The 12426-nt window shown below is 39.4% G+C and overlaps 1 protein-coding gene across 4 annotated transcripts in view; it reads left to right on the top strand.

Annotated features, from left to right (window-relative positions):
• The window catches only part of PARN (poly(A)-specific ribonuclease), a 161578-nt gene that overhangs the window by 9070 nt on the left and 140082 nt on the right, over positions 1-12426 (top strand). For all 4 annotated transcript variants that reach the window (XM_073362403.1, XM_073362401.1, XM_073362402.1 and 1 more), the window contains exons 7-13: positions 365-530; positions 1162-1227; positions 2431-2469; positions 4186-4228; positions 4992-5072; positions 7611-7667; positions 9343-9420. In XM_073362403.1, coding sequence (XP_073218504.1) covers positions 365-530; positions 1162-1227; positions 2431-2469; positions 4186-4228; positions 4992-5072; positions 7611-7667; positions 9343-9420 — 530 coding nt within the window. The remainder of the gene's footprint in view (positions 1-364; positions 531-1161; positions 1228-2430; positions 2470-4185; positions 4229-4991; positions 5073-7610; positions 7668-9342; positions 9421-12426) is intronic.

Here is a 12426-nt window from a genome sequence, read left to right as displayed (position 1 = left end):
TTGCTTTGTGGTAGCACTTAGAAGCCCCAGTTATGTATCAACAATATGAAGGCCCATCAAATTCAGTGAGGTTCTGTGCAGAAATAGGGGTCTGCCTGTAAGGATCAGATTTCAGGAGGAGGGCCTAAATTGCTTGTGACTCATTTGGGCTTGAAGGTGCCAGCTGCTCTGGCTCTCTCAAAAGGAATCCTTTGCAACTAGAGATAAGGAAAGGAAACTTAGAAGAAATATTTGAGGGATACAGATGCATTTCCCCCCCCACAGTTTTTAGGTTGTCACATGACTGGAGTAGTGACTAAGCTTCTCTGAGCTGTGCAATACTTGCTTGCTTTTAATGATAAAACCTGTAAAATGTTTTTCTTAGGAATCCCATATTTAAATCAGGACGAGGAAAGACAATTACGGGAGCAGTATGATGAAAAACGTTCTCAGGCAAATGGTGCGGCGACCCTATCGTACATTTCCCCTAATGCCACAAAGTGTCCTGTGACTATTCCTGAGGATCAGAAAAAATTCATTGAAAGAGTGGTGTAAGTGGAAATATAAAAATCATGTTATTCTAATGTGTGCACACTCTTCTTTATGTGGTAGTCCTCCATTCTGAAGTTGCCTAAAAACTTGAAGTTGCCAGTGTTCTGATTCTAAATTTGTCAGTCTTCACAAAATGTTCCTTTGAATGAGAGGGTTTAAGTCTGGGAAACTTCTTTTCCTTTTAATCAGGCTTTTTTGAGGCTTATCTGCAACTTTCAGTAATCTGTCTTCGCTACATCAAGGGTAGTTAAATTGTTAGTTACATTTTTGCCTCTTGATGGTATTGTCCTTTTTTCGAAATCTCTGCTAAAGTTTAATCCAATTCTTAGTTTGTGATCTTGGCTGGAAAATAATGGCCATGTATATTCTGGCCCTCAAATATGAAGCCATTTGAGTCTACACTTGGTTTCTGTTTTAGATTTCTTAATCACGCAAGACTTCATATTTATCACTATACTAATGATCTCTAAAGATGTTGGTATATGTACAATAAACTTGTCTTAAATATTCCATTAATCCTTCTTATAAAAGATTTGCTTTGCCTTTTGGTATATATCACTAAATGCTTCTGTGAAAATAGTATTGTATTAGTAAAAGCAAATAATAATCTGTTTAATCTATTTTCTCCAGGGAGCAAATAGAAGATTTAATACAGAATGAAGAAAACAAGAATTTGCAGTTGGAGCCATGCACAGGGTCAGTTTCTGAAAATAAACACTAGTTCTCTGGTAAAGGGAGAACTCTGAACTGTCTTCTGTATAAGAAATTAGGTTTGACCTACTAGCCAGGTATATGGGGGGAAAAGCCTCTTTCTGTAGGTTTGCACATAGCGGTCTCAACAATTTTATCCCTGATTAGTCCTAGCAAAAACTGTTTGATTTAGGACGGGAAGTAAAGACTTGCTGTCATGGAGCTTCGGTATCTTTCCTTGCTTAAAAAGTCTAAACTTCCAGATGTTCATCCTGAAGTTCTGCAGTGGTAGCAACACATACCAAGGGTGATGTATAGTATGCATATGGCATTATTTGAATATACATAAATTTACAGTTTTGTATGTTTATAAGTCGAAGAGGTGCTCTTCATAAATAATACTTTAATGGGAATTTAGGTAAAGTATCAAACTTCCTCTTGTGCCTTTTCTGTTGATTATCAAGATGACTTTTTAAAACTGCTTTTTCCATTTTAATCAATGTACTTCATGTGTCTGCATATTTTTGGAATCAGCTGGTGGTGAACCCATAGCTCAGGGGTTAGAGCGTTGGCCTTGTAAACCAAGGGCTGCAAGTTCAAATCTTTAGGGGAGGGATAGCTCAGTTGTTTGAGCACTGGCCTGCTAAACCCAGGTTTGTGAGTTCAATCCTTGAGGGGGCGCTTTAGGGATCTGGGGCAAAAAAAAATTGGGGATTGGTCCTGTTTTGAGAAGGGGGTTAGACTAGATGACCTCCTGAGGTCCCTTCCAACTGTGATATTCTATGATACAAGATGGCTCTTGTGCATGTGAAATATTATACACATTGGAATATTATATTACTAGGCCCACCATCATTGGCTGTATAGTTATTTCTTAACTAACCATAATGACAAAGGAAATAGTTATTCCATCTAAATAGACTTGAGTGAATAATACTTAGCTGACAGAGCCAAACAAACATTTTTCTATTAATTTTTGGCAAGTCATTCTCATCAGAAAGGCAGATACGTGTACAATAAGATCAATTTCTCATTGGAAAATTAGACTAGTGTTTAGCCTTTTAAATGCCTTTTAAGATACCATGTGATAACACCATGAGCTGTTTTATGTTCACTGCCTGAATTTTTAACATAAATTTGTCTTTATTTGACTTCGAAATATTTATATATGAGAACCATTAATAACATTACTCTTTTCTGCTTTTAAAGATTTCAGAGGAAACTAATTTATCAGACTTTGAGCTGGAAGTAAGTTACTAGTGTTAATTTCTTACCTTACCTACTGTATATCTGTGCTGTTTTTTAACATGAAAAAATCTGGATAAAAAGCTGATCTACGGTTAATCTCATATCCATTATGTTTAGATTGCTTAAGAAGAGAAACAGTCTTGTAATGTGGTTAAACTGAACTAATACCTACAAGTGTGGAGTTCTTAGTGGTTCATTAGAATCCTTTTTTTTTTTAAATTGAGCATATTTCTATTCTATCACTTGCAACTATTAAAATAGTTGTAAATTGAACAGTACAATGTAGCAGATCAGTGTTATGTAATAACATGTGACTCTTAACATACAGTGTGCAGTTATTGCAAACAACTGAAGAGGAGGAATGTATTCCTGCATAGATAGTGGGATTAATTTGAATGATAATTAGTTCTATAGGGTGTTGATGGTGCTCTTATATTTATGGGTGATATTGTGGGAGATGGTTTCAAGTTGGCAGTAGTTCTTAAAATCCTGTCTTTAGAGACTGTTCTTAGCTAAAATTGTTTTGTGCTGATTCTCATCTTAGAAGTAAATTTGTATTTTAAAAACAGATAAAAAAGCTGTTGAAGAAGCCATTTGACTAATGGAGATGGGATGAGGTCTTTAAGCTGTTTAACAAATATATTTTCAAAATGTTTTGATGCACATGAGGAAGTTACCGTATATACTCGTTCATTAGCCCATTCGTTTATAAGTTGACCCTCCAGATGGACTGGTAAAAATAATAAAAACTGTATGACCCTTTCATAAGCCAACCCTATATTTCAGGGGTTGGCAAACTTTGGCTCCCGGCCCGTCAGGGTAAGCCACTGGTGGGTCAGGGCGTTTTGTTTGCCTGGAGTGTCTGACGGCATGGAGCCCCTCAGTTCCCTGTGGCTGCGGTTTGCCGTTACCAGCCAATGGGAGCTGCGGAAGTAGGGGCTCCATGCCTGCAGATGCTCCAGGTAAGCAAAACAACAATGTATTAGATATTCAATTCAATGATTTCATAGAGTTGAAAATCGTCAAATTTTGGTGTAGACCCGTTTATAAGCTGACCCCTGCTCTTTGATGTGTCACTTTTTTACCAAAAATATTTGGCTTATGAATGAGTATATACGGTATCCAAACATGTATTTAGAGTATCTGCACATTGAAATAATGGCATTTTGCATTTTTTATCATTGTGGCAGATTTTTTTTTTTAAACTACTTTGCCTACACCCACACTGCACAATGAGGGCTCCCTGTGAAATCTGAGTGTATGTGCATTCCTGAACGGGTAACTTAGTAACTGCTTTTTTGAATAAGTTTCTCGTTCTGAAAGAATGCACAAGCAGTACTTTAACCCAACATCAGATTACACGATTGATTTAATTGCACTGAAGTCAAGAAATTGAGTTAGAGTTCTCTCAGGAACAGTTGTTCAGCTATCTGCATAGTTTTATTTTCTTAATATATTAACACTAATTGTTGAAATTCTTGAGATACAAGAAGGCAAAATTATTGAATAGCTTGGTACTTTGAATTTGCCAACTTCACTTTGGTTAAAAGCTGCTTTAATAGTTTTTGCATTTAATATTAAACCTGTCTGTAACCTTACTACAAGTTGTGTAGCTATGAAAATTAGCCTAGTTGAAGATGGGAGCTTCAGTATACTAAGCAGTATACTGCCAAATTAGTCCATAAACTGTACTTTACCTTTCACTATTTGCTGTAGGTACCCAAAAGGTATCCATGTTGAAACTCTGGAGACAGAGAAGGTAATTAATTGACTAACAACATCCTGTCTTAAATTGTTGTTCTGTGTAAGGAAAATCTCAGTCCTAATGAAATTTCATATTACTTGAGCTCTAAATTTGCCTGCTGAAGCTTTGTTATCCAAACTTTTAAACTTTCATTAAACTGTGATGAAATACTTTTGAATAACCTTAGTGGTCTGACTTTAAAATCCATGAGGTATAAATACAAATATATGACTTATATTAATTGTGTGAGTGGAAAGTATAATGGCTATTTTAAATACTTAGTCGATCTAACATTCAGTACATTGAGAGTATGAAGTCTTGGTCAGCTGAGTGGTTTGATAACAGAACAATAATTGCAGCAGATATTAAACATTAACTTTTTCCCAAAGAGCTAGGTAAACAATATGAACCCCAAATCACCTGATTAAAACCTAAAGTTATAGGGAAACTTAGTATGGTAAATGTTTTCATTCCAACCAAAAAGTGTATTTTCCTTAGGCTTTGTTATGTGAGTAGATTCAGTTTGGATAGCCTTGTTAAAATTATAAGTCCCTAGAAAAAAATAAGAGTTTATAAAAGAAACACTGTAATATTAGTAGGTAAACTGTTGCAGCGAAACTCTGAGTATAATGGATGCAATTTAGCTATATTTGCAGTGGAAATTTAGATAGCAAATTGTGATTGGTTTATGTATTAGTGTTGGGATTCTGTTTTAGTTTTTCACTTTCTTTGTCAAGCTATTCCTGGAATAATTTACTTATGCCATTACTGCTTTCAGAAGGAAAGATACATTGTCATTAGCAAGGTAGATGAAGAAGAGCGCAAAAGAAGAGAACAGCAGAAACAAGCAAAAGAACAGGTAAAATGTTTAGTGTCCTTGTTCTTTCTTAAGGTGAGGAAAATGCTGTTCATTTTAATTGAAATGTTGGAACTGGGGAAGAGACCTGACTGACTTGAATTCCATATGCTTATGACACTGAAATTTCCCCACCTCTCAACTCCAGTATCCTGCCTCTTGCATTGGTGATACCTGATCTTTCAGAGGAAGGAAAAATCAGGGATGCGCTTGACTAAGCAGTGCTGTGGATGATGGAAGTGGAGGGGGATAATATTTGTACCTGCTCACTATGGCTCTCTGCTGATGTCATGGAGCATATTCAGTTACCTTTATCTTAGTAAGCATAGCTAGAAGATGTTTATCATTACTTGTCTCTTAAAATCTTGCTACAGTATTTGAAAACCTTCAGTAGTAGCTAACTGCATTCTGAAAGGTGTTTCCTTGTACTATTTTCAAACTAAAGTGACACCTTATTTTCTTTCTTTGAATTGGTGTCAAAAGGAAAGCCTGAGTTTTTTTTTACTGTACCCCTCATAACATTAAGTACCTCGGTTATTCTTTTTAATGAGAATTAGAGAAGACTTTAATAGCTGTCTGTTTCAGTCTGTCCAGGATAGATCTGAAACTGGGCATACAGTTCCAGATGTATGGCTTGCAGTACTGAATTGCCTGCTGTAATGGATTTTTAGTGCTTATAATTCTTTTCTTTGGGACATCAAATGCTTCTGTGCTAGGAATTAATTGACTAGTCACAGTAGAACTTATCCAGTCATAACTACAGAGACTGAGGTTCCCCATAAATGTTAAAAAGTCTTCTTAGTAGCTCTTAACGTGGATTAATAAGGGATAAAGTAAGAGGATCAAGGCCTTTTTTAGTATTGTCCTCTTACCATTAGAATGAGCATAAAGCAGAGGTGAGCATGCTATGGCCTGCAGGCCACATCTGGCCCATGGGGACCCTCCTGCCTGGCCCCTGAGCTCCTGGCCTGGGAGGCTACCCCTGACTCCTTCCCTGCTGTTCAACCTCCCCTGCAGCCTCAGCTCACTGTGCCGCTGGCGCAATGCTCTGGGCGACGGGGCTGCAGAGCTGCAGCCTGACGTGGTGCTCTGTGCTGCGTGGTAGCGTGGCTGACTCCAGCCAGGCAGCATGGCTGCCTGTCCTGGTGCTCTGGGTGGCATGGCTGTAGCGCCGCAAGCCACCGGTGCTCCAGGCAGCGCAGTAATGGAGCAGGGGGGTTGGATAGAGCGCAGTGGAGTTCGGGGTGGTGGTCAGGGGGCAGGGGTGTGGCTAGAGGGCGGGGCGGTCAGAGGGCAGGGAACAAGGAGTTTGAATGGGGGCAGGGGTCCTGGAGGGGCAGTCAGGAATGGGGGGTGGGGGCGTTTGGATGGGGCAGTCCGGCAGGGGTTCTGGGGGTGGGCAGAGGACAGGGAGAAGGGGTGGTTGGATGGGGCAGGGGTTCTGGGGGGGCAGTCGGGAATAAGAGGAGAGGTTGGATGGAGCGGTGGGGGGCAGTCAGGGGACAGGCAGCGGGTGTGTGTGTGGATGGGGCAGGAGTTCTGGCGGGGCCATCAGGGGACAGGGAATAGGGGGGGTTGGATGGGGCAGGAGTCCCGGGGGGGGGCGGGGTGGACCACGCCTGGCTGTTTTGCGGGGGGCTGGACCACGCCTGGCTGTTTGGGGAGGCACAGCCTCCCCTAACTGATCCATTATATAATTTCGGAAACCCGATGTGGCCCTCAGAACAAGAAGTTTGCTTGCCTCTGGCATAGAGTGGGTTTCTAGTGCTCAAACATCTTCCCTTGCACTTGCTCTCTATATCCTTACATGAATCTCCTCTACCAGATCTGCAGGTTCTACATGTATGAAACATTTAAGCCTTAAATAAATTATCTACAATTACTGAGCACTGATACTTAAATGGAAGTCTTGTGATGCTTCTAAGTGAAGTTGGTGCACCAAATTGGTACTGTAGCATGTTGCTGAAGTAATACTTTTAATGTAAAAATATTCCTTACTGTACACTAGCCCAATAAAAATGCATTGTTCTAAGAGCAATCAGAGGGCTACTACCTTGGTTCTGGCCACAGAAAGGAAGAAAGGAAAGGAAGAAAGACAAAATGTAATGAATGTGACTCATTTAGGCTGCAACTTCATTCACTTAACATATCTGGCGATGAGTCATACAGTGCAGATTCATTCTTTTGTTAATTATTCCCAACTTTGAGGGCTGCCGTCAGCCCTCCCACTTTTCAACTTGGTCCCAACCCATTGCTGGGACCCCACCACTATTTCCTTGTATGAGGACTAAAGTGGGCTTGAAAAAAAGCAGGGGCTGTACCTGATGTTTGGAGCCCAGCCCCTCTTTTCCAGCTTTCTTAGGGGATTCCTTCACCTAAATCCATTTCCTAGGGTCTGATCTGATTATCATTTTATGGAGTATACAGAATGGGGGACCTTTAATTTGAGATGGAGTTGAAGGGATATTGTCTTGTTGCAATATACAGACATTGCTGTCCATTATTTGCATTTATACTTGATACTTGGTATTTTGCTTACAGGAAGAGCTCAGTGATGCAGTGGGATTTTCCAGAGTTATTCATGCCATTGCTAATTCTGTAAGTTAACCAACACATTGCTTTTTTCATATATTTCTTTAGTTTTCAGCTGAGGCCTGGCCTGACATGAGTAATTAACACCTGGAGGGAGGTCTCATTACTTGGAAAATAGGATTAGAGAGGTAAACGGATCATCAGGCTGAAAAGAGAACTTTTGTACTAAATAAGATAATAGGTCAGTAGGCTAAAAAAACAGAATGTCTGAGCCAGCTAAGGTAAGAGGGAGAACATCCAGGGAACCATTTACTAGCAATGGACAAGATTAATTAAGAATGCAGAGAAGAGGTCAAGATCAACAATGTATGGACAGAGCATGCAGCACAGGGATTGGTTTTTGCAAAATAATCAAGCCAATACAAAAATGTGATGTCATATATAGAAAGTGCAGTGAGATATATGAAGGGAGAGGGTTTCTGTGCATGTTCGGAGATGTGATATACCCTGCATTCACCTCCCTGTTTTTGTTTGATAAGCTCAGTGTAGCTTTACTATATGGCAAATGAACCTTAGTGATGAAATCTGGAGTCAAACTGAGTTTTTTAGCTCCCAGAGAACTGGTTGAAGTGTTCTGGTTAAGCTGAGTGGAAAAGGTCTCAGGGAATCCCAATGTAGTTAACAGTAAAAAATTGATAATTCACTTAGAGTATGACTACTAAATTACTACTAAATTGTACAAATAAGCAAATACTAATGAAGTATGACTCAAATGTATGTAACTTTAGAGCCCCGCATGGATACAAAATGTATATTCTTGAATCTAAAGTGCATATTTGTGGAGCTGCTGTGTTCTTCCATGAACCACAACGGTGAAAGCAGCAGCATGTTGGGCCACCGTATGGGAGTATGCAAGCTGCTCTCGCACACTAGTGAGACTGGGGCAGCTGCCAGTGAGCTTGGTGCCTGTCCCAATGGGCAGGGCTGGGGATGGTATATCCACCCCAGAGGAGCTGCGTGGGCGGGATGCTGGCTTCTGTGAGCAGCGGCCTGACATGCTGCTACTTTCGCTGCAGCGGTTCCTAGCAGAGCCTTGCAGCTCCGTGGATATCCGTATCCATGGATATAAATTTTGTATCCATGCAAGGCTCTACTTGATGTACATTATCAACTTTAATTAAGATTTTTTGTTATGGCAATGCTTTGATATGGAAGATAGGTGTAGTGTGTTCCTTTTAAAAAGTTTTTAGTAATAGGAAATTTTGCTACACCTCTGCATTAGGTCTTTTAAACAGTGAATAATACCAATTTCTTATGGCAGTTAACAAGATTCTGAGTCATTTAATTTTTTTCAGAAAGGACATAGCTCTTGTTTTGGCTGTAACAACAAGGTAAAAAACATAACCACAGAAAGCAAAAAATCAACAGACTGATTATTTTCTGCCTAAATATTCAAAATAGGATTTAAAGTGGTTTTGCTTTGCTCTTTAGAACAGGACTCATCGTTTTTGTACAGTGCTTGCCACAATAGCCCTCTCTCCTCTTCTTATTGGCACTACCAATGTACAGATAACAGATACTTGAACTGTAAAGAATATGCTTGTGATTCAGTATGGTAGTTTGAAGTTAAAATGTAATGAATTGAAAACTGAGTGAAACTGCACCAGAGCCTTTTCCTTAACCTATTTTGTATACAGTAATTCGAAATGTCATTCACACATATAATGGTCTCTTTCTTTAGGGCAAACTTGTTGTTGGACACAACATGCTACTGGATGTCATGCACACTATCCACCAGTTTTATTGTCCTCTGCCTGAAGTAAGTGGCCTTGTCAGTCTTCAGGTAATTTATAAAATGTATCCTGAAATTTGAAGTAATTCGTCTGAAATCTATTGTGGATGGAAGCTTACTAGGGTGTATTGAACAAACTGAAATAGAATCTTTAAAATGCTATTAGAAATCTGTGTGCTCTCTGGAGATACTGGCCCATAGTTCATTCAGTTTTCTTAAACTCTCTACTAGGGAGAGTTTGCAGTTTAGGGCTGAAATTAACTCCATCATCCATTTGGTAACCATATATCTTTGTATGAAGTGCCACAGATAGACGCAAGGAGAGATGCAAAGGAGGGGAGTTTCCCACACCTAACCATTCTTTTTAGTTGGCAGATCTGAGGGACCCTCCTAGATTGAGGTGTCAGTAGAGGAGGTTTTGGAACAAACTGATAAATTCAACAGTAATTTGAAATCTCATGAGCAGATGGTAGTCACCCAAGAATTCTGAAGGAACTCAAACATGAAATTGCAGAACTGCTTACTTATTGCTTAAATTAGTCTCTACCAGAAGACTGGTGGAGAGCAAATGTAATGCTGATTTAAAAAAAAAAAAAAAAAAAAAGGCTCAAGAAGCCATCCTGACAATTACAGGCCTGTAAGCCTAACTTCAGTACTACACAAATTGGTTGAAACTATAGTAAAGAATAGAATGATCAGACGCATAGATGAACACAATATGTTGAAGAGTCAATGCGGCTTTTGTAAGGGGACATCCTGCCTCACCAATCTATTCAAATTTTTTGAGGGTGTCAACTAGGGTGACCAGATAGCAAGTGTGAAAAATTGGGGTGAGAGTGGGAGTAATAGGCGCCTATATAAGACAAAGCTCCAAATATCAGGACTGTCCCTACAAAATCGGGACATCTGGTCACCCTAGGGTCAACAAATGTAGACAAGGATCCAATGGATATAGTGTACTTGAACTTTTAGAAAGCCTTTGACAACGTCTCTCACCAAAGACGCTTAAGCAAAGTAAGCAGTCATGGGATAAGAGGAAAGGTCCTGTCATTGATCAGTAACTCATTAAAAGGTAGAAATAAATGGTCAGATTTCACAGTGGAGAGACGTCAATAGTGGGATCCTCCAAGGATCGGTAATGGGATGAGTGCTGTTTAATATAGTCATCAATGATCTGGAAAAAGGGGTGAACAATGAGGTGGCAAAATTTGTAGCTGATACTAAACTACTCAAGACAGTTAAGTCATAAGCTGAGTGCAAAGAGTTAGAAAAGGATCTCACAAAATTGGTGACTGGGCAACAAAATGGCAGATGAAATGCAATGTTGATAAATGCGAAGTAATGCACATTGGAAAACATAATCCCAACTATACAATCAAAATGATGGGGTCTAAAGTAGCTGTTGCCACTCAAGGAAAAGATCTTGGAGTCAATGTGGATAGTTCTCTGAAAATATCTGCTCAATGTGGAGCAGCAGTTAAAGTGGTGAGGATTCAGGGTATTACTTGTATGTTATTGAAACACGTAAGTTGAGTGCAAATAAAAGTCAACTCTAGTATGTGACTTTATGTACTATAGCATCTCTAACAGTATACTTCAATCACTTTTAAAAGCATTTGTCCTGAAAGCTTTAAAATGTCAACCAATGTATAATTGAGTATATGTCCTTTCTTATTGTCCTTGAGCCATTTTTAATTAAGAGATTTGAGTATAAAACTAATAACCTTTATGAAGTGACTGTAATTGAAAACCTAGTCTGACTAAAGATCTGTTACATTCATCACCTTTATCCTTTATAATCCCATATTGCTAAGTATTTACAGTGCAGGAAAGCTAATTGGAAATGGCAGTTTTCTATGGAGCATGAATAATGCTAAAGAGTATAATTGTTAAAGGGCAGAATTGTCTTCAGTGATCAGGAGTTGCAATGCTCTATGGCAGTTGAAAATTTAAGTTGTAGGAAATCCTAGTTTTCCTTTATCAGAAAGTGAACATAAAACTTGAAGTGAATTGTGTACTTGCAGCTCTTGGCCCTCAATGCTGCTTCAGTAATTGGGTAATTAGGTGCATTATATTATGGTTTATTTTTAAATTGCTTACTTTTTATATCTTAATAAGGCCTCTAGCATTAATGGAAGTGTTTTTACTTTCCTTTGCTGTATTTTAAAAGGAAAGTCTCTTCTGTGATGTTATCTAGAAGCTGAGTTGTGATATGGAGATGACATTATGAAATCTAATGGCAGAAGTTGGGGGATAAAATCAAATTGGTTATAAGGATGGGAATTGCAGTACTGGAATATTGGAGGGGGAGGGTGTTCTGATTATTTAAGAAGTCCTAATCTACTAGCCTGGCCTAATTTTGTGCTAGGTGGGTAAGGGTACAGTACTAGTCTTTGAGGAAGCAAGAGATCTGGCTGGAAATGGATCACCTGTGTCTTGTACAAGCATCCTAAACTTTGGAGGCTTTTTGGGGTGAGGCTGCATGCGAGACTTGGCTATTAGATGTGGGGGAAGTGGGTTGGGGCCTGTTTGAACTATGTTGGCCCATAAGCAAATAGGGAGTCACTTGCTCAAAAAACCATCTTTAGACAGTGGTGTAACTTGGCCTTTTTAGTTACTAAAGCGCAGGTGAGGCTGCTGTCACTGCTTCTGAAGTCCTCAGATTTTGGCCAATATGGTTATTATGGTGTAGGCTGATTTTTCTTTACCTACTCCTACAAATTACCAGGCTTTGATGCTGTTGAGTCATTCAGAAGTTGTAACTTGTGCTTGCGTTAGCCCTATTTACCTGTGGAAATAAGGAGACCCAGAATCCAAGGCCATCATTAAGGCAATTTCGGCTTCTGTTGTGGACGAAGGTTGGCAGCTGAGAGAGAAGGGGCAGAGTGAGTTACGACTTGTATTTGTGGTGGAGATTTTCAGGCACCGGGAAGAGTGAGTAATGACTGATATTCTTGGGATCACCCAGATCAGCCTCCCTTGTAACTTTGCGTGCCTTAATGTTGTGCTGCTATGACTCAGAGCCCTGACACT

The sequence above is a fragment of the Lepidochelys kempii genome, chromosome 10 (assembly GCF_965140265.1).
Source record: "Lepidochelys kempii isolate rLepKem1 chromosome 10, rLepKem1.hap2, whole genome shotgun sequence".
NCBI lineage: Eukaryota > Metazoa > Chordata > Testudines > Cheloniidae > Lepidochelys > Lepidochelys kempii.
This window is presented reverse-complemented; position numbering and strand designations above follow the sequence as displayed.